Source organism: Oncorhynchus clarkii, chromosome 6 (assembly GCF_045791955.1).
Source record: "Oncorhynchus clarkii lewisi isolate Uvic-CL-2024 chromosome 6, UVic_Ocla_1.0, whole genome shotgun sequence".
In the NCBI taxonomy this organism is placed as follows: domain Eukaryota; kingdom Metazoa; phylum Chordata; class Actinopteri; order Salmoniformes; family Salmonidae; genus Oncorhynchus; species Oncorhynchus clarkii.
Window position 1 is genome coordinate 37,491,093 of NC_092152.1, and position 27,208 is coordinate 37,518,300.

At 42.0% G+C, this 27,208-nt stretch overlaps 1 protein-coding gene across 1 annotated transcript in view; it reads left to right on the top strand.

Annotated features, from left to right (window-relative positions):
* The window catches only part of LOC139411087 (electrogenic sodium bicarbonate cotransporter 4-like), a 57,023-nt gene that overhangs the window by 23,807 nt on the left and 6,008 nt on the right, over positions 1 to 27,208 (top strand). The window contains exons 3-22 of the mRNA XM_071156932.1: positions 2,901 to 3,030; positions 3,471 to 3,631; positions 4,166 to 4,321; positions 4,613 to 4,693; positions 7,119 to 7,174; positions 8,583 to 8,740; positions 9,177 to 9,264; positions 9,609 to 9,763; positions 9,942 to 10,070; positions 14,801 to 14,975; positions 15,555 to 15,688; positions 17,859 to 18,039; positions 18,156 to 18,246; positions 18,947 to 18,984; positions 20,781 to 20,972; positions 25,148 to 25,261; positions 25,412 to 25,573; positions 26,047 to 26,225; positions 26,391 to 26,463; positions 26,727 to 26,795. Of these exons, the coding sequence (XP_071013033.1) occupies positions 2,901 to 3,030; positions 3,471 to 3,631; positions 4,166 to 4,321; positions 4,613 to 4,693; positions 7,119 to 7,174; positions 8,583 to 8,740; positions 9,177 to 9,264; positions 9,609 to 9,763; positions 9,942 to 10,070; positions 14,801 to 14,975; positions 15,555 to 15,688; positions 17,859 to 18,039; positions 18,156 to 18,246; positions 18,947 to 18,984; positions 20,781 to 20,972; positions 25,148 to 25,261; positions 25,412 to 25,573; positions 26,047 to 26,225; positions 26,391 to 26,463; positions 26,727 to 26,795 (2,522 nt within the window). The remainder of the gene's footprint in view (positions 1 to 2,900; positions 3,031 to 3,470; positions 3,632 to 4,165; positions 4,322 to 4,612; positions 4,694 to 7,118; positions 7,175 to 8,582; positions 8,741 to 9,176; positions 9,265 to 9,608; positions 9,764 to 9,941; positions 10,071 to 14,800; positions 14,976 to 15,554; positions 15,689 to 17,858; positions 18,040 to 18,155; positions 18,247 to 18,946; positions 18,985 to 20,780; positions 20,973 to 25,147; positions 25,262 to 25,411; positions 25,574 to 26,046; positions 26,226 to 26,390; positions 26,464 to 26,726; positions 26,796 to 27,208) is intronic.

The following is a 27,208-nucleotide window of genomic DNA, read 5'->3' on the forward strand; positions in this document are numbered from 1 at the left end:
AAGTACAGAGAGATCCTTGATGAAAACCTGCTCCAGAGCTCTCAAAACCTCAGACTTGTGTGAAGGTTCACCTTCCAACAGGACAACAACCTTAAGCACACAGTCAAGACAACGCAGGAGTGGAATCGGGACAAGTCTCTGAATGTCCTTGAGTGACCCAGCCAGAGCCTGGACTTGAACCCGATCGAACATCTCTGGAGATCCAAGATCAACCTTACAGAGCTTGAGAGGATTTGCAGAGAAAAATGGGAGAAACTCCCAAAATACAGGTTTGTCAAGCTTGTAGCTTCATACCCAAGAAGACTCGAGGCTGTAATCGCTGCCAAACATGCATCCAGAAAGTACTGCATAAGGGTCTGAATACTTATGTAAATGTGACATTTCCGTTTTTTTATACAGTTGCAAAAATGTCTATAAACCATTTTTTTTGCTTTGTTATTATGGGGTATTGTGTGTAGATCGTTTCCAAATGCACTATATATTTAGAGTTATTTGGCAACGTTAGTTGTGAAAAACAAAACATATATGGTCTGCATGATGCCACTATGGGCTATTGATAATTTGAGAAAGTCCGAAAAAAAAGCTTGTGGTTTGTTACTTGCCTCAGGCTGCACATATGTTTTCTCATCAAGTGATCATATTTCCACCCATCATGCTATTCTGAATTTAATATTGTCTTTGCTAATATGTCATCTGAATGCACTCCAACATCAAATGGAGGCCGCGCGCTTCCCCGCAGGTCCGTTTTTTTATGATGCCAGATTGACTACTTCGGTTTTATAGCGGAGCTGTGTTTAATGTGAGCAGCTGATAAATGTAACAACACTTATTTCACTTCACACATGAGCATGCTCTGGCTGTGCGAGAGGTGATATTCCGCCCAAACTCTGTATGCCATTGGCTCTCCAACCCTGTTCCTGTAGCTACCCCAGTGCTTAATTTGGGAAACCAAGTGAAATCTGTTCGCGAACATCGATAGTAGCATGTTTTCGCAATGAAAATATTTCACTAAACTATTGACTGCGTGCTCGTGGAAGGAATAAAGGAGAACGAAGGAATACTGTAAAGGAGAGAAAGGAGGAGATGGAAACGCACGGTGGTGAGATATTCTGTGGCTAAAGGTGTCTGCCCATTAATTATGAAAATATACTAATTTCCCTAGTAGGCTATTCAAAATCAAATTCACTACCATTTCTAATTGTAAACCGCCCTACAAAATCAATGAACTAACAGTATCCCCTAGGGCTGGCTGTTCTCTCCCAGACTCTTGGATAGAAATGTTGGGAGTGTACCGTAAGGTAACCAATCCATCAAATGTGCATAATAATACATTCCACACTCAAGGCGAATACTCAAATTTGTTTACTTTTGGAGTAAAGGCTAGACCAAGTTTGTAGCAAAGACATCTTAAAGCAGTTTTGTTGTGTGCTTTTCTGCTATGCGTAATATGTTGTAGGTTATGTATTGTGTAACAGCATCACAATAATAATTTAAATTCATGTTTTTCTTTCGTGCTTGGGCTCACAAGTCTATGCATATGCATAAGCTCCAATAGGCTATGCATGAGGTGTATTTAATTAATAATCACCTTAGAAAGCGCTGTCCATTTCGTTTTGCTGTGTTAGACTTTGAAACAACATCCGCAACGACCATTGTTTTTCACTCAGTTTCAACCTGCTTTCGAACTTTCTTCAAATTGATCATCACAGTGAGGTGAGTTTTTAAAGCATGATACATTTGCTTTGATGTCAGAGTGGTTAGAGGGATAATAGAGCACTGAGTACCAGTCCATTAACAACCTGATGGTGGTTAGGGTACTATCCAATGCATGTCCTGAGTGCATAAGAGATTACCTTAACTCGCGTGAAATTTTACTGCGGTCATGACTCCCGGTGTGATGGTAATACTGTCACTGCAACAGCCCTATTCTTATGTGGCCTAGTTACAGTTTTGACTTAAATCGGCTTGAAAATCTATGGCAAGATTTGAAAATAACTGTCTAGAAATGATCAACAACCAACTTCACATATCTTGAAGAATTTTTAAAGAATAATGTGCAAATATTGTACGATCCAGGTGTGCAAAGCTCATAGAGACTTACCCAGAAAGACTCACAGCTATATTTGCTGCCAAATGTATTGACATGTAGTGGCTAGGGTTCATTATTCTAAATGGCCACTTCTATAAACACCTAAATACAGGTTTGGTTCCTTATAGGTTTCCATAGATGTGGCATTTTATCATCTGGAATCTTTGTGACTACATAAGTAGAAAACTATAGCTCTACTAGGTGTCTTCCATCAAGCGCCATCACCTGTCCTAATGAGTTACTGACACCATTTTTACCCATAACCCCTCATTCTCTATTCTTACAGGTCAACCATAGGTGTCCACCTGGTGTCACAATAGCATCCATAAAAGGCTTCTAATATACATACTGTATATTATAACATAATGAACAGTTTACATACATTCCTCTACAATAATAAGCATTCTCAATAGATTTCTATATCTTTCATAAATCAACCCAAATAAGTCGCTAACATCGAAACGGTTCTAACACTTCTAACACTTCTAACACACACGTTTTTTTAAAACTTGCTGATCCAATTGATCAGCTTCATTTTTCAGTTTACCACCCCTTCATCCCTGTCTGTGAGGAATTATAACAACCCAGTAAAAAAAATGAAATATTCAGCTTGACCTTTTAAATATTAGGAAATGTAATCATCACCATCTGTTGTTGCACCACTACTTGAAACTCCCCGCTTAATAAGTGGGCTCACAGGGAAGAGATTAAGCATGTTTATATTTCAGAGCCATAAAAGTCAAAAATTCTCCAGAGTAAATATGAGTCTGTCAAGCAGTGATGATGTCTGACGTGTGTGTGTTTGCCCCAGTGTCCCCTGCAGCGGAGCGTCTCCGCTATATCCTGGGAGAGGATGATGACATGCCCAACCCCACCCTCTTCACTGAGATGGACACGCTGCAGCAGGACGGGGACGAGCTGGAGTGGAAAGAGTCTGCTAGGTGACTTCTGACCCATAAATTACACACACACAGACATACAGACGCATAATAGAAATGCACGCCAAAAGCCAGCCTTGACAGCCAATATCAAGTCTGTCAAGTTCATGCCAAGAAGTTGACGGTCTATGTTATAGTTATAGCTATGAACTTCTGAGTCACCTGTATTGTAGACTCATTTATATTTTAACGTGCGTATGGTGATACCAAAAATACATTTCATAGAACAAATTATCCTATTCCTTTAGCATAGACGGATGTCATTCCAGAACCCACCAATTTTGTCACGCATTTCATGTTTATTATGGCATTCATGATGAATAAATGTCTGATTGTTAGCATGTGTCATTCCCAAGACAAGCAGTCAGTGTTTACATCATACCAGCTTTGACGTGAGGATTTGTCCCTTCCAACTCATGCCCTCTTTCTGACCTGGGGTCCAGGTGGGTGAAGTTTGAGGAGAAGGTAGAGGACGGAGGGGAGAGGTGGAGCAAGCCCCATGTGTCCACCCTGTCCCTGCACAGTCTGTTTGAGCTCAGGACCTGTCTACAGACCGGCACTGTGGTGCTGGATCTGGAGGGATACTCACTGCCTCAGATAGTTGGTGAGCATCACAAATTCCCCTTTACAGAGCACTAATGCATGTGTAGCCGATGTGAAATGGCTAGCTAGTTAGCGGTGGTGCGCGCTAATAGCGTTTCAGTCGGTGACGTCACTTGCTCTGAGACCTTGAAGTAGTGGTTCCCCTTGCTCTGCAAGGGCCTCGGCTTTTGTGGAGCGATGGGTAACAATGCTTTGAGGGTGACTGTTGATGTGTGCAGAGCGTCCCTGGTTTGCGCCCAGGTCGGGGCGAGGGGACGGACGTAAAGTCTATACTGTTACACATGCCAAATAAGTGTTGTGTGATTCTTACCTAATGTTTAGAGATAGTACTGTTAACAATTTCAAGTCTCTGTCACAAATGACAAGCAGAGTTTTTACCCCTTCTAAGAACAGTTAGCCTAGTGTGTGCAGTGTATTTCAGTGATGCTAGCAGCATCCAGTAGTTGACAGGAAAGGTATTATGGTACCAACAAGGAAATTAACTGTTGGTTGTGAGTGATACTACAAACAGTACTAAGACAACGTTATCCTGCAGATGAAATCATTGAGCGGCAGATAGACGAGGGCATGTTGTCTCCTGACCTGAGAGAGAAGATCAGCTTTGTCCTCCTGAGGAAGCACAGGCACCAGACCAAAAAGCCCATCCACCGCTCTCTGGCTGACATGGGCAAGGCCAGCGGTGGTGGTGCCCGTGAGTGTCCCTCTGCTCTATGGTCAAGAATGGCCATCGGTATCCCTATACACATTATAGTACTGCCGAAGGTTTAAATTTGTAGCCTACGTATACACATAAATATATATATTATGCCCACTGCACAGGCTTTCTTATACTTTCTTTAATTGCAAATTATCAACCACAAAAAATGTATGCAGTCCTTTCAGTTTTATTCAGTTGAATTAAATAAACTTTATCCCCAAGGATAAATTATAGTCTATCTCCTTAAACAGTCTCCTGTCTTCCTTACTTGAATTTCCTCCTCAGCTCGTAGTCCAGGGGCAGCGGCCGCATTCAACCGCTCCACAGAGGACCTACGCATGAAATCAGGAGGCTATGGTCGTCTGCGTGAGTCTCTCTCTCATCATCTTTCTAGAGCCTGTCTGTTTCTTTTTCTCTTTCTTTCACGCACTCTTCCTGTGACTTCTTGTATCGCTCTTTAAGATGCACTCTGCAGAAATCGCTCCTCCATTTCCTAGTGGCTAAAATTCTAATAGTTTGCTTAATTTCAGTTTATATGACAAAACAAGCAAGTATAGTGTAGAGAATCATTGTTCCATCTAAACGCTTTGAAATATATTTTCCATAACTGAAAATATAGTATTTTCAGCTGTTTGAAGCTGGTGTACAAAACCAAAAGTAAAAGACACAAAAACAAAACCTAAGAACGGGAAGCATATAGCACATAGAAACTTGTTTTCAATGAGACTAACAGATCTAGAACATACATTTCTATGTGAATTTGGTCGGGTCACCCAAACAGTGACATATTGCAGCTTTTAATATCAAATTATTTGCCGCTCTCTTTTTAGATGTGTTTGAAGCGATATAGAATACTACAGGGTCCTCCCTAAAGAATGTACGAGAGGCGTAAAAAATATACAGTACCAGTCAAAAGTTTGGACACACCTACTCATTCTAAGGGTTTTCTTTATTTTGACTATTTTCTACATTGTAGAATAATAGTGAAGACATCCAAACTATGAAATAACACAGAATCATGTAGTAACCAAGAAAGTGTTAAACAAATCAAAATATATGTTATATTTTATATTCTTCAAGGTAGCCACCCTTTGCCTTGACAGCTTTGCACACCCTTGGCATTCTCTTAACCAGCTTCATGAGGTAGTCACCTGGAATGCGTTTCAATTAACAGGTGTCCCTTGTTAAAAGTTTTTTTTTAAAGTTAGTTGTGAAATTTCTTTCCTTAATCTGTTTGAGCCAATCAGTTGTGTTGTGACAAGGTAGGTCACAACACAACAACACACAAATAGATTGGTCTTTACCCTATTTGGTAAAGACCAAGTCCATATTATGGCAAGAACAGCTTAAATAAACAAAGTGAAACAACAGTCAATCATTACTTTAAGACAAGAAGAACTTTGAAAGTTTCCTCTAGTGCAGTCGCAAAACACATCAAGCGCTATGATAAAACTGGCTCTCATGAGGACCACCACAGGAAAGGAAGACTCAGAGTTACCTCTGCTGCACCTCAGATTGCAGCCCAAATAAATGCTTCACAGAGTTCAAGTAACAGACATATCTCAACATCAACTGTTCAGAGGGGACTGTGTGAATCAGGCCTTCATGGTCGAATTGCTGCAAAGAAACCACTACTAAAGGACACCAATAAGAAGAATAAACTTGCTTGGGCCAAGAAACACAAGCATTGGACATTAGATCGGTGGAAATCTGTCCTTTGATCTTATGAGTCCAAATTTGAGATTTTTGGTTCCTCTGTGTCTTTGTGAGATGCGGAGTAGATGAACGGATGATCTCCGCATGTGTGATTTCCACTGTGAAGCATGGAGGAGGAGGTGTGATGGTGTGGGGGTGCTTTGCTGGTGACATAGTCAGTGATTTATTTAGAATTCAAGGCACACTTAAACAGCATGGCGACCACAGCATTCTGCAGCAATACTTCATCCCATCTGGTTTGCGCTTAGTGGGACTATCATTTGTTTTTCAACAGGACAATGACCCAAAACACACCTCCAGGCTGTGTAAGGACATTTTGGCCAAGAAGGAGAGTGATGGAGTGCTGCATCAGATCACCTGGCCTCCGCAATCACCCGACCTAAACGCAATTGAGTTGGTTTGGGATGAGTTGGACCGCAGAGTGAAGGAAATGCAGCCAACAAGTGCTCAGCATATGTGGGAACTCCTTCAAGACTGTTGGAAAAGCATTCCAGGTGAAGCTGGTTGAGAGAATGCCAAGCATGTGCAAAGCTGCCGTCAAGGCAAAGGGTGGCAACTTTGAAGAATCTAAAATATTACATATATTTTGATTTGTTTAACACTTTTTTGGTTACTACATGATTCCATATGTGTTATTTCATAGTTTTGATGTCTTCGCTATTATTATAAAATGTAGAAAATAGTACAAATAAATAAAAACCCTTGAATGAGTAGGCGTGTCCACACTTTTGACTGGTACTGTATTTTTACTTTATTTGTTATCATATAAGGCCATCTTTTGCTCTAGATTGCAGGAAATTGCAGTTACAGGTGTTAAAAAAATAAAATAAACTCGGAGTCCAAAGGGGAGCATTGACCCCTCCTGGCCTCCTCCCCAGCCATACTCAGCAGCACCTGCTTGTTAAAAAAATCCAGAGGAGAAGTGATAATATGTAATCTTCTTCAGGTCATGAATTCATTTCATTTGAAAAAGAAAAACTCAGTTGATTTGCACGTGTCTTTGATACATAGAACACTCTTCATATCCTCAACATTGATATGATCAATTGTTCACATGTACTGTGTTGCTTTACAGGTCATGCCCATAGTAGGAGTATGAATGACATTGCAGACACTCTGAGCACAGACCAGGTGACCCACTAATGCAACATTACAACTCAGCAGGCTCAATTCATTCAAACATCCTTGCAGAGCGAAACTGCAGGTTTTATAGAATTATTGTCATAAAATAATTTAGGTCTTATAATCTAAGTTAATTTAGGGTAGTTACATTACTTAAAATGTGCACTTCCTCTGTGCAGAAATTACATTAGTTTTCCGCAACGATGTTTGATTGAATTGCAACCAGAGTGTTTGTAGGAATTCATATTCCTTCTTTTGCAATGGCAAAACGTGTTGAGTTTGTGTATACATACAGTATGTGTTTGTGCCGAATTTTCAATATCCATTTAACCAGTAAATGTGCTGAATTTGACATGTACATTTGAATTAAGTGTGGCAAGCAGCTGTATGCTGCAGAGGATTTGTATTGCAGTTGTATTTCATTGTTGCCATGGGAACCCGATGAGAGTCAGCATTGTTATAATTCTCATAAAATATTTGATTGGGTTCGTTTTAGTGTTGGTGTCACAGAGCAGTTGGGAGCAGGCTGCTTCACAATTCAGTCTTTTCTTAGGAGAATTCTTCTTTAAAAGGAGAATTCAAACCCAGTGAGACAGACGAACTCTCTTTAATTCCATTGTTAGCAGGGTTATTATGCTGTGAATGATGGAGGATGGGTCAGGCGTGTTGTGCTAAGCATTGGGTTAAAACGAATGCCTCTGACAATTTTTATGCCCAAATAATTGTCTTGAGATAATGTTCTGGACAAATACGTCGGGTTTAACTCAGTAGATATGCAAATTAATACATCTCTGGGTACTTGACTGTTTCTGCATCTATTTGGCTAGCGTAACGCAAAAACAGACTGGCTTCCAGGCTATCCCAATGTTTTTAAACTACCCTCACTGTTTAGTCTATGGTTGAGTGGTTTATACTACACGTAGGGGTATACATACATACAGTAAATCATGTACCAGTGTGCTAGTGATACCGTTGGCCACGTTTCCTTCACACATTCAAGTCCCAGGCTACATTAATTAGAATTGACGCTCAGAGACCAATTTTGTTATCCAGCAAAAACATATGCTGCCAGAAGAGCAGTGAGGTGAAATGTAATTATGTTTTTCAAACAGATCATGGAGTGGATAGATAGAAGCCTAAAGGCATTGTTAGAGCACAATGACAATGTCAAGAAGGATAAATCTATTATATGCACATATTGTATGGTTTCACTGTCATATTTGAATAATTTATTAGTGTCATATAGTGATATTTATCTGGGTATATAAAAAAAAACTAGGATTTGAACTTGAAGATATGATGCAATTTCACCTCAAATGTGTTTTGTCAGTTATGCTGACAAGAAATCCAGTGTCCATACCCTACAGTATATGCCACGATGTATCAACTATTTTTGACTCCCTCCCTCCCTCCATAGCTAAGGAATAAGTTCATGAAAAAGATCCCTAGAGATGCTGAGGCATCAAATGTGCTAGTGGGTGAGGTGGACTTCCTGGATAAACCCTTTGTAGCCTTTGTCCGCCTGGCACAGGCCACCACTCTGGGAGGACTTACAGAGGTTCCTGTGCCCACCAGGTAATGGCTGTCTGCCTGCCTGTCTGACACATTACCATGTCTATTCATATTACCCTTTACTCCTCTCTGTCTATCTGTGTGTTTCTCTCGCTCTCTCTCTCTCTTTTTGTCTGTCTCTCGTCTTTTTCTCCGTATTTGTTCTTATACCCATGCAAATGTATTTTGTGAGCCCTAAACCATTTTTGAGGTGTCTATTTTATCCACACTACCTAATCTAACCTTGGTTGAATGCACTGACTGTAAGTCGCACTGGATAAGTTTCTGCTAAATGACAAAAATGTACAAAATGTGGTCTGTGGTCTAACATACTTTACACATACTGTAAATAGTTGCTGCCTTACTTTCTCCTTTGCGTCTGTTCTCATGCCCAAGCGAGCACATCTTTTGACATTTTGTGAGCCATTGTTGAGGTACCTTTTTCCCCACACTACCACAGATTCCTGTTTATTCTGTTGGGGCCCACAGGAAAAGCCAAGTCCTATAATCAGATCGGTCGAGCCATAGCTACTCTAATGGTGGATGACGTAAGTGTCTGTCAATGCTTCCTTTTTTTTCTTGAATACAGATGACATGGAAATACAGGCTTGATTGTCTGGCAACTTGAGTCAGCCAAAAATGTGTGGACTTCACATACTGATAATGAGGCCACCATGGCTTGCTGTTGGTAACGGTCAGCCTCTCCTGTCACTATCATGGGGAAAAAACATTGAATGTCAGACAGGCAACAGCCTGTTATTTCACCATAAAAGACAGGTGTTTTAAACAGAGTCCCACCATGGTCATAAATTAGGAACAGTTCCCAGGATTTGTATCCCATTACTAATAGTAATAATAGTAATAATTTCTCTTTCTCTCTCACCCGCCCCAGCTCTTTAGTGATGTGGCGTACAAGGCTAGAGATCGAGAAGATCTGATTGCTGGTATAGATGAGTTCTTGGATGAGGTGATTGTGCTGCCGCCCGGCGAGTGGGACCCCAAAATCCGTATCGAGCCACCTAAGAAGGTGCCCACGGCTGACAAGAGGTTGGAGTCATATTTAGGTTTTATAATCTAGTTTAATCTATGTTAGTTCCATTACCTAATCATTTCCCCACATTTAAAAAAAGTCACCTCTAAGACCCAGATATGAGGTCCTTCTCAGTATTTCTGTCATCAACACTTCCCTTCCCTCTCTTCCTGTGTGTATTCCCTGTGTTTACAGGAAGTCAGTGCACTCTCTGAATGAGCTGGGTCAGCCGAACGGTACGGCGGGAGGAAGTGGAGGCCACGCTGAGGATGAGGAGATGCCAGTGGCTCACGAACTGGGAGAGGAGCTGGCACACACAGGGAGGTAGGCTACTGGTTGAGGACTGGGATTGACATCTTTTACATGTACGTTAGGAGACTAGGAAGAATGATAACATGAAAGGAACTGGGTCTGAACTGGGATAACGAGAAATGCCACTGAGTGAATTGAGATATGAGGTAGAGTACTTGAGTGGAACTGGTACTAGAGTTGGCCTTTAAAGAGACATTTGGACATCTAAATGTGCTTGAAAACATCCTGTCTCTTGTTAATTCACATTGGGAACATTCACCCAGTGGATGGATTAGGGACAGATCACAATTTACTAAGGGGGGGGGGTCCAAAATAGGTTTACATTTGCTCCTTTGGAGGTTTTAATTTATAATTTATTCCATCATAGACACATTTCCTCATCCGCTTGCATGCGCCTCCCCAATAGAAAGGAAGGTGTTTTGGTACTTCCCATATGCATTGTGCTTTTCCGTGTGCAAATTTTTACTATACCACAGTATATTCTAACAGTCTAACGGTCTATCCTGCCTTCTATCCACCATTCATAGTGACAATAGTGGTAGGTGGATAATTGTCCAGATCTGAAATAGGCCAACGAGCAATCATAACACACATAAAAACATTCAAGTCTGCATCATTTTTTTTTATATGAATCGACAGGAGCAAATAGGAATAGCTGTCACGACTTCCGCCGAAGTTGGTCCCTCTCCTTGTTCGGCGGCATTCGGCGGTTGACGTCACCGACCTTCTAGCCATCGCCGATCCACTTTTCATTTTCCATTGGTTTTGTCTTGTCTTCCATCACACCTGGTTCCAATTTCATCAAGTACATGTTGTGTATTTAACCCTCTGTTCCCCCCCATGTCCTTGTCCGTAATTGTTTGTTGTAGTGCTTGTGCACGGTATGCTGGTATTTACTGGGTTTTGTTTGACCCATCTATTGCATTATTCTGTTGACGGTGGTTTATGGTTATTAGACACAACCGTTGTGAATCCGTTTCCGCTCTCCTGCGCCTGACTTCTCTGCCGCCAGTAGCGTCGCATTACAATAGCTGATAGGCAGTGCAGAAGCCAGGTGCATCATTGCGCATGAAAGAACAGTGAAGACATGAGACACACAGCTAAAATCTCCCCTGTTGATCTTGTTTAGGGACAATACAATGATTCTACCTAGATTAGCCTACAACATCACAATGCAATTAATAATTGCATTATTGTTTAAAAGTGAGTACAACATTCTATAGCCAACTCTAGGCTGAAGTGAAAATGGAATTTGAATAACAGGCCAGTTGTGGGTCCACTCAACAGTTTATAAGGTCTAGAAAGACACAGTAACAGTCTGGCTGTATTTTTACTTCTGATACTGAATATGCTGTCTGTTTCACATCATCATTCTCCCAAGTTGTCCTATAATAATGTGGCCACATATGCTCCCAGCAGGCCCAATTATTCAGGAAAGCTTAACACATGCTCAGCCTCCTCTCCAATCCGAGCGGCTATTCCTCGCACACCTAGAACCTAACACTTCAATAGAGCCTAAATATTTATCATTTAACTTTTAAAATGTATTACTTTTTATATGTGGCATAAACACAGCCAGTCACAATGTTTTAATCCGAGTAGGCTACTTCAAAAGTCTCCTGTCCGACATGTCCACAATCAACCAAAATGTAATTCCAGCGTCCTCAAAATGGCTCGACATTAACCAGGTTTCCATCCAACCTTCTTATGCGAGTAAAGTAGCCTACGTGTCTGATAAATGTCACTACACCATGGGAAAGCATGGGGTTTATGAGGCTACAGATTAAATCAATTATGATGAACTTCACAGGGTGGTGAAAGTGCACAGTGATGAGGTCGATGCTCCTTTCAATAAATATTGAGGGTCTTATTTGATGTGCGCTACGTATTTACACACAGACTTTTATCTGCAACAAGTCAATTTGACGGAAATACAAGTCTGATGGGAAAATGCTCCAGGGTTTCCCTTCGCTGGTAATTGCTGGCATTTGGCCGATAAAAAAATTAAAAGCTGATAAATAACATTGTAGCAGGCCAAATTGTCCAAGAGAGATTGTCTATCATAGCTGACACCCCGAATTTGCGCTTCAGCACCATTCTCTCATGCCTTGCGTACACATGTGCCTGCTTCTGAGGAGAGAGAGCGCAAGAGAGGAGCCTTGGCCTAGGCCACCTTTGATTGCAAAGATAGAGGCCTTTTTCATTGACGTAAAACCAAAGTTAGAGAAAGAGTATGCCTATAGTGAAAAGAGGGGGATATAATGTTTTAATATTGTAGTGGACTAAGATGAGAAGAATGCAGTGTACTGTACGACTCCTTATTTAGGTAGGATTCAATTTTAAAACTTAAATGTATTTATAATAATTCGTTTTTTATCCTTTTTATTATTATCATTGTATGTCATTGTTATTATTGTAAGCCTATTTACTGAACAAAAATATATACGCAACATGGAACAATTTCAACGATTTACAGAGTTACAGTTCATATAAGGAAATCAGTCAATTGAAATAAAGTAATTAGGCCCTAATCTATGGATGTCACATGACTGGGCAGGGGAGCAGCCAGGGGTGGGCCTGGGAGGGCATAGGCCCACCCACTTGGGAGCCAGACAGTTTTTCCCCACAAAAGGTCTTTATTACAGACATAAATACTCCTCAAATTCATCAGCTGTCCGGGTGGCTGGTCTCAGATGATCCCTCAGGTGAAAAAGCCAGATGTGGAGGTCCTGCGCTGGCGTGGTTACACATGATCTGCGGTTGTGAGGCCGGTTGGACATACTGACAAATTCTCTAAAACAACGTTGGAGGTTTATGGTAGAGAAATGATCATTCAATTATGTGGCATCAGTTCTGGTGGACATTCATGTAGTAAGCATGCCAATTGCATGCTCCCTCAAAACTTGAGACATCTGTTGTAAAACTGCACATTTTAGAGTGGCCTTTTATTGTCCCCGGCACAAGGTGCACCTGTGTAGCGATCATGCTGTTTAATCAGCTTCTTGATATTCCACACCTATCAGCTGGACGGATTATCTTGGCAAAGGAGAAATGCTCACTAACAGGGATGCAAACAAATGTGTGCACAACATTTGAGAGAAATAAGGTTTTTGTGCATATGGAACATTTCTGGGATATTTTATTTCAGTACATGAAACATGGGACCAACACTTTATATGTTGTTGTGTTTATATTTTTGTTCAGAATATTAATTGAAACCAGTTCTTTAAATATGCAAAACCTGTTTTGTTTAATTCTGTTTAAACATTTTAATTGGCTAAATTCCATTAGATCTGTCTTTTTTAATTGTGTGCCCCATATATAGTTCAAGATAAGTTATAAGTAGCCTATGTCTGTCATTTGTTGGGTATGGTAGGCACTTGCCTTTGTTGATAGCCTAATTGCTGCAATATAGCCAGTTCAAAACTTTTATGAAGTTTTAAATCAGTTCACAAGTTTGCAATTTGATGAACAGAAATAGATAGACATCTGTTACAAAACACCAAAACGTTTAATTACATTCAGAGATTGTCAAGCCAAGCCTTTGATCCTGGTTAAGCCTCCAAGGTAGGGAGGGATGTGTTTTCTGATTGTCTATTTATTGTGGTGTTGAAAACACAACCCATGTCGGTATGTTTTCGTTATTGGTTGTGTTGGTGGAAAATGTGTTGCAAACAGTATATTTTATATAATTATAAACAAGCCATCAAAAAGTTGAAAATCTGATTTTCCCCATAGCTGTTCATTGTCTGCAACCGGCTCTGATTATGAAGTAATGAAGCATGCAGGGAGAGTGAGCTCTTGTGGTGGTCGGCGAACCCTCAATCTTCTGGCTCATAGCCCTGCGTGGCATCGACTGGGCAACAAAAGCAAAGTAGATATCCACGTTGATAAGCACAGGGTCGCTACAGTTATTGTTATTTGTGGTCGTAAAACATTATTTTGAGTTAATTCTAAGAAGGTGGAGGGTGTTCAATTTATTTTACAGTACAAGGTGAGGGTCATATGAAAATATTTTTGACGCTGGGGAGGGGGGTGCAATTTATTTTATGAGTTGGACCCCTCCTGGTCAGGCGTTCAGTAATATACTCTTAGAAAAAAGGGTTCCAAAGAGGTTCTTCGGCTGTCCCCATAGGATCATTTTTTGGGGGGTTCCAGGCAGAACCCCTTTTGGTTCCATGTAGAGGCCTCTGTGGAAAGGGTTCTACATGGAACCCAAAAGAGTTCTACCTGGAACCGAAAGGGTTGTACCTGGAACCAAAAAGGGTTCTTCAAAGGGTTTTCCTATGGGTACAGCCGAATAACCCCTTTAGGTTCTAGATAGCAAAATCCAAGAGTGTAGCCATGATAATCTCGTCTCCATTCCTCATCGGCCTGATATTATAGTTTTAAATCATCATCGGTTCAATTGGCCCATCCTGTCACACTGTGAAACGACAGACAGACTGAAATGAAGTGAGTCCGTGTGATGCATAAAACAGGTGATAATGAATTTCAAACAGAGTATGTGCACCACCCTTACCAAAGTGTTTGTGTCTGTGACAAGCACTTTGTGACAATTGCTGATGTATAAACTGGCTTTATAAAATATATTTGATTTATTGACTGTCTGTGTCACGTTCTGCATCATAACCAGAGGGTTTGTGTCTGTGCCTGTGTCCGTGACAGGTTATGTGGAGACCATAGTGTTTGTAGCTGTGTCAGGCTCTGCATCATTACCAGAGTGTCTGTGTTTTTGTCAGGTTCTGCGGAGGTCTGTTTCTGGACATGAAGAGAAAGCTGCCCTGGTTTCCTAGTGACTTTTACGAAGGCTTCCATATCCAGTCCATCTCTGCAGTCCTCTTCATCTACCTGGGCTGCATAACCAATGCCATCACCTTTGGAGGCCTGCTGGGGGATGCCACAGACAACTATCAGGTAGAGCTGATGTAGCTTGAACTCCAGAACTGTTGTGCTAACATTCTACCCCTTGTAAGCTGTGTCAAATGACAACAAGTTTGGCATATTTACGGAGTAAAATGAGTGAAACGTCGTTAGCACAAACAGACTGGTACCCGAGTTAGGGCTTATGACCCTTGAATTAATTTAAATGGAGTTAATTTACTGATTCAAAAAAAAATGTATCTGAGTCGGTGATTTGCTAAAGAATGTTTTTAGTATGGAACATGTGCCAAAAAAATTGTATGGTAGCTAACTCACTCTAGGTGATATATGTGTGTGACGGATGGGAACAGGGACTGCACTAAATCCATTTGTTCAGCGCAACACATACTGAAACCATTTAGGATAAGTGCTCTGGCTGGCTGCTACTGATGATTCGCACAGACTGTCTGTCAGATTGAAATATAGCAGGCTCATACTGCCTTACTCTAACACATTCACAACCACTTCTCTCTGTCTGTCTCTCTTCATTTTCCCACTCCATCTCTCTCTCCCTACTCTCTCCCCTACCCTGTTTCTCCCCCTGCCCTACCTTCTCTCTCTCCTCTATATCAGGGTGTGATGGAGAGTTTCCTGGGCACAGCGTTGTCAGGAACAGTGTTCTGTATGTTTAGTGGTCAGCCCCTCATCATCCTTAGCTCCACTGGACCCATCCTCATCTTCGAGAAACTGCTCTTCGAATTCAGCAAGTGAGTGAGAGCTCAACCCCACTTCAAAGTCAGACACTGTAGCCAAGGGGTGTCGAACTCATTTTGCCCTGGGGGCTGCATTCATTCTTCAACGAGGTCCGGAAAGCCGCACTGACATTTTTTAATATTTCCTTGCTGTCAGACTTTTCTAAACATTGTCCTCTATCCATCGTTTTTTGAATTTTCGATGCTCCCTGCCTGACTGTTTATTGATTATTAGTGAGCTGGACAGTCAAGAAACTGTATGAACATACAGTGGGGAGAACAAGTATTTGATACACTGACAATTTTGCAGGTTTTCCTACTTACAAAGCATGTAGAGGTCTGTAATTTTTATCATAGGTACACATCAACTGTGAGAGACGGAATCTAAAACAAAAATCCAGAAAATCACATTGTATGATTTTTAAGTAATTAATTCGGATTTTATTGCATGACATAAGTATTTGATACATCAGAAAAGCAGAACTTAATATTTTGTACAGAAACCTTTGTTTGCAATTACAGAGATCATACGTTTCCTGTAGTTCTTGACCAGGTTTGCACACACTGCAAGCAGGGATTTTGGCCCACTCCTCCATACAGACCTTCTCCAGATCCTTCAAGTTTCAGGGCTGTTGCTGGGCAATACAGACTTTCAGCTCCCTCCAAAGATTTTCTATTGGGTTCAGGTCTGGAGACTGGCTAGGCCACTCCAGGACCTTGAGATGCTTCTTACGGAGCTACTCCTTAGTTGCCCTGGCTGTGTGTTTCGGGTCGTTGTCATACTGGAAGACCCAGCCACAACCCATCTTCAATGCTCTTACTGAGGGAAGGAGGTTGTTGGCCAAGATCTCGCGATACATGGCCCCATCCATCCTCCCCTCAATACGGTGCAGTCATCCTGTCCCCTTTGCAGAAAAGCATCCCCAAAGAATGATGCTTCCACCTCCATGCTTCACGGTTGGGATGGTGTTCTTTGGGTTGTACTCATCCTTCTTCTTCCTCCAAACACGGCGAGTGGAGTTTAGACCAAAAAGCTCTATTTTTGTCTCATCAGACCACATGACCTTCTCCCATTCCTCTTCTGGATCATCCAGATGGTCATTGGCAAACTTCAGATGGGCCTGGACATGCGCTGGCTTGAGCAGGGGGACCTTGCGTGCGCTGCAGGATTTTAATCCATGACGTAGTGTGTTATTAATGGTTTTCTTTGAGACTGTGGTCCCAGCTCTCTTCAGGTCATTGACCAGGTCCTACCGTGTAGTTCTGGGCTGATCTCTCACCTTCCTCATGATCATTGATGCCCCACGCGGGGAGATCTTGCATGGAGCCCCAGACCGAGGATGATTGACCGTCATCTTGAACTTCTTCCATTTTCTAATAATTGCGCCAACAGTTGTTGCCTTCTCACCAAGCTGCTTGCCTATTGTCCTGTAGCCCCTCCCAGCCTTGTGCAGGTCTACAATTTTATCCCTGATGTCCTTAAACAGCTCTCTGGTCTTGGCCATTGTGGAGAGGTTGGAGTCTGTTTGATTGAGTGTGTGGACAGGTGTCTTTTATACAGGTAACGAGTTCAAACAGGTGCAGTTAATACAGGTAATGAGTGGAGAACAGGGCTTCTTCAAGGGCTTCTTCAAGAAAAACTAACAGGTCTGTGAGTGCCGGAATTCTTACTGGTTGGTAGGTGATCAAATACTTATGTCATGCAATAAAATGCAAATGAATTACTTAAAAATCATACAATGTGATTTTCTGGATTTTTGTTTTAGATTCCATCTCTCACAGTTGAAGTGTAACTATGATAAAAATTACAGACCTCTACATGCTTTGTAAGTAGGAAAACCTGCAAAATCGGCAGTGTATCAAATACTTGTTCTCCCCACTGTAGGTCCATTATAATTTCTACACAGTTTCAATTTATTTTCTTCATTTTAAAATATATTGAGTTCTCTCCCCCCCCAAAAAACACCCCCTGCTGTAGCCTATACAGTATATAATATATTGATACATATGGTTCCTCCCTTTGATTTGAAAGACAATTCAAACACCCACATCAGACATGATATACTATGAAAGGCACAATGGTGAGATTTGATATGCCATATTGGAGAGCTTGTCCGTACCAGCTTTATAAAAGGACGGTCTTACCTTTCACCTTCTGCCCTATATCAATGTTCTTATTTCTAAGGAACAATGGTATAGACTACATGGAACTGCGTCTGTGGATAGGGATCCACTCCTGTATCCAGTGCTTCCTCCTGGTTGCCACGGACGCCAGCTACATCATCAAGTACATGACCCGCTTCACAGAGGAGGGCTTCTCCAGCCTCATCTCCTTCATCTTCATCTCTGACGCCATCAAGAAGATGGTGAGTCACACGCAGGCAGGCAGATGCACACAGGCGCAGTCACGCTCACACTTGGGCACATACGCACACAGGCACACACGCGCACACTTAACTGTTGATGTAATGTGCTGCTACAGATGGGCTCCTTCAAGTACTATCCCATCAACACCGACTTCAAGCCAGACTACGTCACTGCCTACAAGTGCGAGTGCCTGGCCCCAGACCCCAGTGAGTCCATCCTTGGCTGTATAGTATATCATTATAGTACAGTAACAATCAAGTTAGCCAGAATTCCCAACGGGGGTCATAGTGGTTGTCATATGGTTGGAGGGGGTAGTAAATGGGGAATTAGGGCCTAGTAGCTTGGGTGCCAATCTGTTTCTGCTCTCATGTCAAATCCTTATGGAATTGTCATGCCAAACATGGCAAAGGTTTGACTTGACACTGACAGAAATGGAGTTGGCAAGAGCACAAACAGATAGGAGTATAAACAGGACCTGGCTACCTCTAAGGGATTTGGGGACATAAAGATTATCGTATGGTTTGGTAATATAAGGAGGTATTATACCTTTATGCCTCTCTGGAGATGTTCACTGCATTGGGAAATCGTTATGAGAATTGACTTAAGGTATTTGAATAATGTAACTGATTTGTCTTATATTTGTTTTTGCTGCACTCACAAATGGCTGCTGTCTGATGCGAGTGAGTAACACTTTGTATGCATGAGCTCCAACTAGCTACTTTCTCTGTTCAAGGTCTCCAAGTCTACCTGATGAATTCTTATTCCATTTCTCTTGTCCCTTGACTCTGCCCTCTCACTGTTTTCACTCTCTGCATCTCAATTTTTCCTTCATAACCCTCCTCTCTCCTTCTGTCTCCCTTCTTTTCACTTATTAAACAGTGGCTTCAATGATCTTCAATGGTTTAGTGCCAGTGCCAACTGATAACACCTCTAGTCTCTTTGGAGTAAGTGATTTTTGAAATTACGTTTTTACTTTGTCATGTCTAGCAACAACAACTGGGACCTAAGCCACCCACCACAAGGCCCCTAAATTTGCCCAAGAAAGGCAAACAAATTTCAAACCCACACCAAACTTAAAGACAGGAATCAAACCAAAAAGTGGAGAAAAGAAAAAAACAAGGAAGATCAGATAAACGGCAACGAAATGAGTTAACCCTCCACATCTGTCAAGCCAACTTGTGCACTGGGCCAGTGCTCTTAAATATCACCAGTGCCAGCACAGGGGAAATACCTTCTGACTAATGAGGTGACTCAAATCGGTGTGCCGACCGTGCTAACGTGCTAACATCCAACCACAAAATATAAATGGAAAAACCAAAGCCTGTAACACCTTCCCCCTTAAGGCAACAAACATACCCTATATTTACACTACCGTTCAAAAATTTGGGGTCACTTAGAAATGTCCTTGTTTTTGAAAGAAAAGCACTTTTTATGTCCATTAAAATAACATAAAAATGATCAGAAATACATTGTTAATGTTGTAAATGACTATTGTAGCTGGAAACGGCAGATTCTTTTTTTAATAGAATATCTACATTAGAGTGTCAAGTTTGACGAATAGAAGCCTCACACGTGCTCATCTGGCAGCTTCATTAAATAGTACCCGCAAAACACCAGTCTCAACATTAACAGTGAAGAGACGACTCCGGGATGCTGTCCTTCTAGGCAGAGTTATTGTGTCTGTGTTATTTTGCCCATTTTAATCTTTTATTTTTATTGGCCAGTCTGAGATATGGATTTTTCTTTGCAACTCTACTAGAAGGCCAGCATCCTGGAGTTGCCTCTTCACTGTTGACGTTGAGACTGGTGTTTTGCGGGTTCTATTTAATGAGGCTGCCTGTTGAGGACTTGTGATGCGTCTGTTTCTCAAACTAGACACTCTAATGTACTTGTCCTCTTGCTCAGTTGTGCACCGGGGCCTCCCGCTCCTCTTTCTATTCTGGTTAGAGCCAGTTTGCGCTGTTCTGTGAAGGGAGTAGTACATAGCGTTGTACGAGATCTTCAGTTTCATGGCAATTTCTCGCATGGAATAGCCTTCATTTCTCAAAAGAAGAATAGACTGACGAGATTCAGAAGAAAGTTATTTGTTTCTGGCCATTTTGAGCCTGTAATCAAACCCACAATTGCTGATGCTCCAGATACTCAACTAGTCTAAAGAAGGCCAATTTAATTGCTTCTTTAATCAGGTCAACAGTTTTCAGCTGTGCTAACATAATTGCAAACGGGTTTTCTAATGATCAATTAGTCTTTTAAAATGATAAACTTGGATTAGTTAACACAACGTGCCATTGGAACACAGGAGTGATGGTTGCTGATAATGGGCCTCTGTACACAATCAGTCATTTCCAGCTACAATAGTCATTTCCAACATTATGAATGACTACACTGTATTTCTGATCAATTTGATGTTGTTTTAATGGACAGAAAATGTGCTTTTCTTTCAAAACAAGGACACTTTATCATGTAGACACTTTATCAGCCAATTGGGAATTATTTGTTTACAGCAAATGGCTTTCCTTTGAGGAGTCTGAAAAATAAGTCGATTAGTTCCCATATTATTATTTTCGTCGCCCTTATGTTCTCTTGCACTCTCTTTCCTTTTATCTTCTCTCTCTCGCTCTCTCTCTCTCTCCCAAGAAACCTCACATCCTCACAGCCATTACGCTCCCCTTCACCTTATTCTTCGACCTCTAAAACGGTGTCCTACTCCCTGCCCTCCTGCATCCCTCTCTCCTCTTAGTTGAACATCACAGACCTGGACTGGAGCCAGCTCAGTAAGAAGGAGTGTGTGAAGTACGGAGGCTCTCTGGTGGGCAACACCTGTAAGTACGTCCCTGACCTGGCCCTCATGTCCTTCATCCTGTTCTTCGGGACCTACTCCATGACCGTCTCCCTCAAGAAGTTCAAGTTTAGCCGCTACTTTCCTACCAAGGTGAGACTAGAACGAACTGAAGAGGAGCTGGATGTTTATTCATTGACATAGAGGCTGCATCGCAAATAGCAGCCTGATTCAGCCACAGTTTCATATTTTTCAAGGCAAAGATGATCTATTTAAAACACTCGAAGCAGATATGATTATGTGTAATCTGTGGTGATTTGGGGTAATCTCCATGGAGATATGGTGTAAATAAGAGCAATGACCGAAACATGCTGGCATGTAGATCTAAACTTTTGTATACAATTGTCTCCCCAAACTCCTCAATGTACATATTACAGTAGATCCCATGGTATCCTGAAACTGCATGTTACTCACAGACAGGAATATTCTATTTCACCTATATTATAGCTGAATACAGCTTCAAATCAAATCAAATTGAATAGTATTTGTCACATGTGCCAAATACAACAGGTGTAGACGTTACAGTGAAATGCTTACTTACAAGCCCTTAACCAACAATGCAGTTTTAAGAAAATACCTAAAAAAAAGTAAGAGATAAGAATAACAAACAATTAAAGAGCAGCAGTGAATAACAATAGCGGGGCTGTATACAGGGGGTATTGGTACAGAGTCAATGTGTCAATGTGCTGGGGCACCGCTGTTGTCGAGGTAATTGAGGTAATTATGTACATGTAGGTAGAGTTATTAAAGTGGCTATGCATAGATAATAACAGAGAGTAGCAGCAGCGTGGGGGGGGGGGGGGGGGGGGGTCAATGCAAATAGTCTGGGTAGCCAATTGATTAGCTGTTCAGGAGTCTTATGGCTTTGGGGGTAGAAGCTGTTTAGAAGCCTCTTGGACCTCGTGCTCCGGTACCACTTGCTGTGCGTTAGCAGAGAGAACAATCTATGACTAGTGTGGCTAGAGTCTTTGACAATTTTTAGGGCCTTCCTCTGACACCGCATTGTGTAAAGGTCCTAGATGGCAGGAAGCTTGGCCCCGATGATGTACTGGGCCGTACGCATTACCCTCTGTAGTGCCTTGCGGTCGGAGGCCCGAGCAGTTGCCATACCAGGGAGTGATGCAACCCGTCACTGTTGTGTCATCAGTAAACTTAATGATGGTGTTGGAGTTGTGCCTGGCCGTGCATTCATGAGTGAACAGAGAGTACAGGAGGGGACTGAGCATGCACCCCTGAGGGGCCCCCGTGTTGTGGATCAGTGTGGCGAATGTGTTGTTACGCACTCTTACCACCTGGGGTGGCCCGTCAGGAAGTCCAGGATCCAGTTGCAGAGGGAGGTGTTTAGTCCCAGGGTCCTTAGCTTAGTGTTGAGCTATGAGGCCACTATGGTGTCGAATGCTGAGCTGTGGTCAATGAATAGCATTCTCACATAGGTGTTTATTTTGTCCAGGTGGGAATGGGCAGTGTGGAGTGAAATAGAGATTGCATCATCTGTGGATCTGTTGGTACGGTATGCAAATTGGAGTGGGTCTATGGTTTCTGGGATAATGGTGTTGATGTGAGCCAAGACCAGCCTTTCAAAGTAATTCATGGCTAGAGACGTGAGTGCTACTGGTCGGTAGTCATTTAGGCAGGTTACCTTAGTGTTCTTGGGCACAGGGACTATGGTGGTCTACTTGAAACATGTTGGTATTACAGACTCAGACAGGGAGAGATTGAAAATGTCAGTGAAGACATTTGCCAGTTGGTCAGCGCATGCTCAGAGTACATGCCCTGGTATTCCGTCTGGCCCAGCGACCTTGTGAATGTTGACCTGCTTCAAGGTCTTACTCACATCTGCTGTGGACAGCGTGATCACACAGTCGTCCGGAACAGCTGATGCGCTCATGCATGTTTCAGTGTTACTTGTCTCGAAGCGAGCATAGAAGTTGTTTAGCTTGTCTGGTAGGCTCATGTCACTGGGCAGCTCTCACTGTGCTTCCCTTTGTAGTCTGTAATGGTTTGCAAGCCCTGCCACAACCGACGAGCGTCAGAGCCGGTGTAGTACGATTCGATCTTAGTCCTGTATTGACGCTTTGCCTGTTTGATGGTTCGTCGGAGGGCATAGCAGGATTTCTTATAAGCTTCCGGGTTAGAGTCCCGCTCCTTGAAAGCGGCAGCTCTACCCTTAAGCTCAGTGTGAATGTTGCCTGTAATCCATGGCTTCTGGTTGGGGTATGTACATACAGTCACTGTGTGGACGACGTCCTCTATGCACTTATTGATAAAGCCAGTGACTGATGTGGTGTACTCCTCAATACCATCGGATAAATCCCAGAACATATTCCAGTTTGTGCTAGCAAAACAGTCCTGTAGTTAACATCTGCTTTGTCTGACCAATTTTTTATTGACCGAGTCACTGCTGCTTCCTGCTCTAATTTTTGCTTGTAAGCCGGAATCAGAAGGATAGAGTTATGGTCAGATTTACCAAATGGAGGGTGAGGGAGAGCTTTGTACGCGTGTGTGGAGTAAAGGTGGTCTCAAATTTTTTCCCCTCTGGTTGCACATTTAACATGCTGATAGAACTTAGGTAAAACTGATTTAAGTTTCTCTGCATTAAAGTCCACGGCAACTAGGAATGCCGCCTCTGGATGAGCATTTTCCTGTTTGCTTATGGCGGAATACAGCTCATTGAGTGTGGTCTTAGTGCTAGCATTGGATTGTGGTGGTATGTAGACAGCTACAAAAAATACAGATGAAAACTCTCAAGGTAGATAGTGTGGTCTACAGCTTATCATGAAATACTCTACCTCAGGCGAGCAAAACCTTGAGACTTACTTAGATATCGTGCACCAGCTATTGTTTACAAATATGCATAGGTCCCCGCCCCGTGTCTTACCAGAGGCTGCTGTTCTGTCCTGCCGTGTATAACCCGCCAGCTGTATGTTCTTAATGTCGTTGTTCAGCCACGACTCCGTGAGATATAAGATATTTCAGTTTAATGTCCCGTACAGTCGCCCCATTTATTTTCAAGTGATTGAACGTTAGCTAGCAGAACGGAAGGCAAGGGCAGATTAGCCACTCGTCGCCTGATTCTCAGAAGGCATCCCGATCTCTTTCCGCGAAACCTACATTTCCTTTTCCAGTGAATCACAGGGATCTGGGCCTGGTCGGGTGTTTGTAGTATATCCTTCGCGTCCGACTCATTGAAGAAGAACTCCTCATCCAATTTGAGGTGAGTAAATCCCAGTTCTGATGTCCGAAAGCTTTTTTTCGGTCATAAAAGACGGTTGCAGCAACAAAATGTACAAAGCAAGTTACGAACAACGCAAAAAAACTAAAAAAATTGCATGGTTGGTTAAGATCCGATAAGATGGCAGTCCTCTCCTCCGGCACCATCTTGAACAAGCTTAAAAAACAAGTGTTTTTTCTGTGTTTGTGTCTCTGCATTTAAAGAGTTTAATTCCAAAACACAAAAATCCATTTTCAGAAATGTTGGTAAATTAGCTTTTATTTTTTAAAGAAATTATCAAAGAGATTGGTGTGTTTTTTCACTATCTAATCATGGCATGGGGCTATTCAATGACAGACATGTATTTGTTTAAAATCTAGAACTTGATGGTTTCATTTTAGACAGACAAATATGTTTTTTTTGCTAAATGCAATATATCCGCCTCTCTCAGAGAAATAAGTAGTACTGCTAGGTTTTACAGTCAAATGTAGCAAATAACTACATTTTCTATAAAGAAATTTACAAATGGTACATTTGTGACATCAATATTTTTATATTTTATAATTCAATACAGTAATATGAGATATACTGTACATGTAAATTTTTTGTCATTTAGCCGATGCTCTTATCCAGAGCAACTTACAGTTAGTGCATTCATCTTAAGATAGCTAGGTGAGACAACTACATATCACAGTCAAATATGCAGGATACGAACATTCCATTCCAGCCAATCAATGGATATAGCGTTTTGCAAAAAAAACATTTTTTTTATAAAGATCTATAGTCTTTGAATTGAGAACAGAATTGTTTTGACAGACATGAAGGTAAGCAATCATTTCTGATGAAAAAACAAATGTAAAAAATGAGTGAACGTAGTGTTTTGGAAATAAACTCTTCGTGTATTTCTTTGAGAGATGATTTATGTTTCTCGCTAGACATATTTTCAATTTTTTTCATTTGCTTTGTTCTGTGTCTGTCCGTGTCTTTGTCCTTGTCTCTGTCTATTGTGTCTGTCTGTGTGTCTGTCTCTTGCTCTGTCTGTGGCTTCTGTAAACAGCTGCGGAAGCTCATCAGTGACTTCTCCATCTTCATGGCCATTATGACCTTTGTGGGTCTGGACAGGTTAATCGGGCTTAAAACCCCCAAGCTCATTGTTCCCACAGAGTTTAAGGTAAAGGAACAGGTTCAAAATAGCTACTCTTTTTATTAGTTATATTCCTGACCGTACCCTGGAACAGTTGTGTATCATTATACATGTATGTTTTTGTCCTTTAATCAATGAATGGTCACTCGGACACTGTCCCTTACTGACTCCCTTTAGCCCACACGTCCCGACCGGGGTTGGATAGTGCTGCCGTTTGGGAAGAACCCATGGTGGGTGTATTTGGCCAGCTTCGTCCCTGCTCTCCTGGTCACCATCCTCATCTTCATGGACCAGCAGATCAGTGCTGTCATTGTCAACCGGAAGGAGAACAAACTGAGGGTACTTTGAGGGTTGTTTTTATTGATTGATTTAACCTTTATTTATCCTGGAAGTCCCATTGAGTTCAGGAGACCTCTTTTAGAAGGGACACCTGGATGTTCTCTATTATATACACAGCCAAGCCTGTTATAGTGCAGACATTGATAACAAGTTTAACCTCAGTTTTTTGGAGATCACAGTGGGCATCACACATGTTGTTTGCCATAATCTCGGTTAACCCAGAACTAAAATCTTGTGTAATTTGTGCAGAATCTGTCCATGAGAGAGGATGTTTGCCACAATGAGCCATTTATATTGTATATAAGAGATGTACTTGTAGAGTTAAACTATAGTTACTAGAACCTTAATTGGGTTTTGGTGTCATGTTGGGGCCTACATAATGCATAGGACAATTGCCTCAATGTCATCCCCCAGTGTGAGTTTGTCCTAATCTGCTCTGTGTGTCCCTCCACCTGTGTGTCCCTCCCTGGCAGAAAGGGTGTGGCTACCACCTGGACCTGTTCTGGGTGGGGGTACTGATGGCTGTGTGCTCCTTCTTGGGCCTGCCCTGGTATGTGGCTGCCACTGTCATCTCCATCGCACACATCGACTCGCTGAAGATGGAAAGTGAGTCCAGCGCCCCTGGAGAGCAGCCCCAGTTCCTTGGTGTCAGGTGAGGGAGCACTGAGCAGTGACCGTAGACTTTGACTATGGAGGATGTACTGGACAGTATAGTCCAGGCAGGGCTTGTCTCTTGTCTGCTGTCTATTATAGATGGAAAGGTTTGCTGGTAGTCATCCCCTCTCTGTTTCTCTCTCTCTTTTTCTCTATTCAACAGGGAGCAGAGACTGACAGGGATTCTGGTGTTTGTTCTCACTGGAGTCTCCATCTTCCTGGCTCCCGTTCTACAGGTCATTAAAATGTATTCATTTCCTCTGACCTAAACAAGGATTATGGACAAAGGATATAAAGTATCTGCACTCCAAATGGCACCCTATTCCCTATGGGCCTTGGTCAAAAGTAGTGCACTGAATAGTAGTGCACTGGCCATTTGGGGTGCAATCAGTGTGTTTTCTATACCACCACGTAACATTATTAAAGGGGATCAACAAGATAATGTGCTGATGTTGTCTGTGTGTTTAAGATGTGTGTTCTCCCTCTCTTTCACTCACAGTTCATACCCATGCCAGTACTTTACGGTGTGTTTCTCTACATGGGCGTAGCATCTCTCAGCGGCATTCAGGTATGTATATACCAGAAAACAAAGTAGACAGCCAGTGGTTGTGTCAATGGAAAGTCTCATGGTATGCGGGTTCTACCTCTGACATGAATTCAAATCTCCAAATGAAGATGCATTCTCTGTGATGTCGTTCTTTTCCTAATCAGAAACCGTGTGTCTGGAGGGAAGGTGACTGTATTCTAGCCGCGTCTAAAGCAATTTGGAGATGCATTCTGATGAGGGCATTAACTAGGCTGCTCAGAGCGGAGCTAGGATTTCAGTGAAGGGCTCAGTGAGTCTGTTTGTGCTCTGTGTTGTGCTTTTTGGCTGCACCCTGCCAATCAAAGGGAAATGTCACAGACGAAAGAGTAAAATGTCAACAGCGAGGTGAACAAACATTAGACAGGGTCCATGAATGTATACATGGAAATACAGTA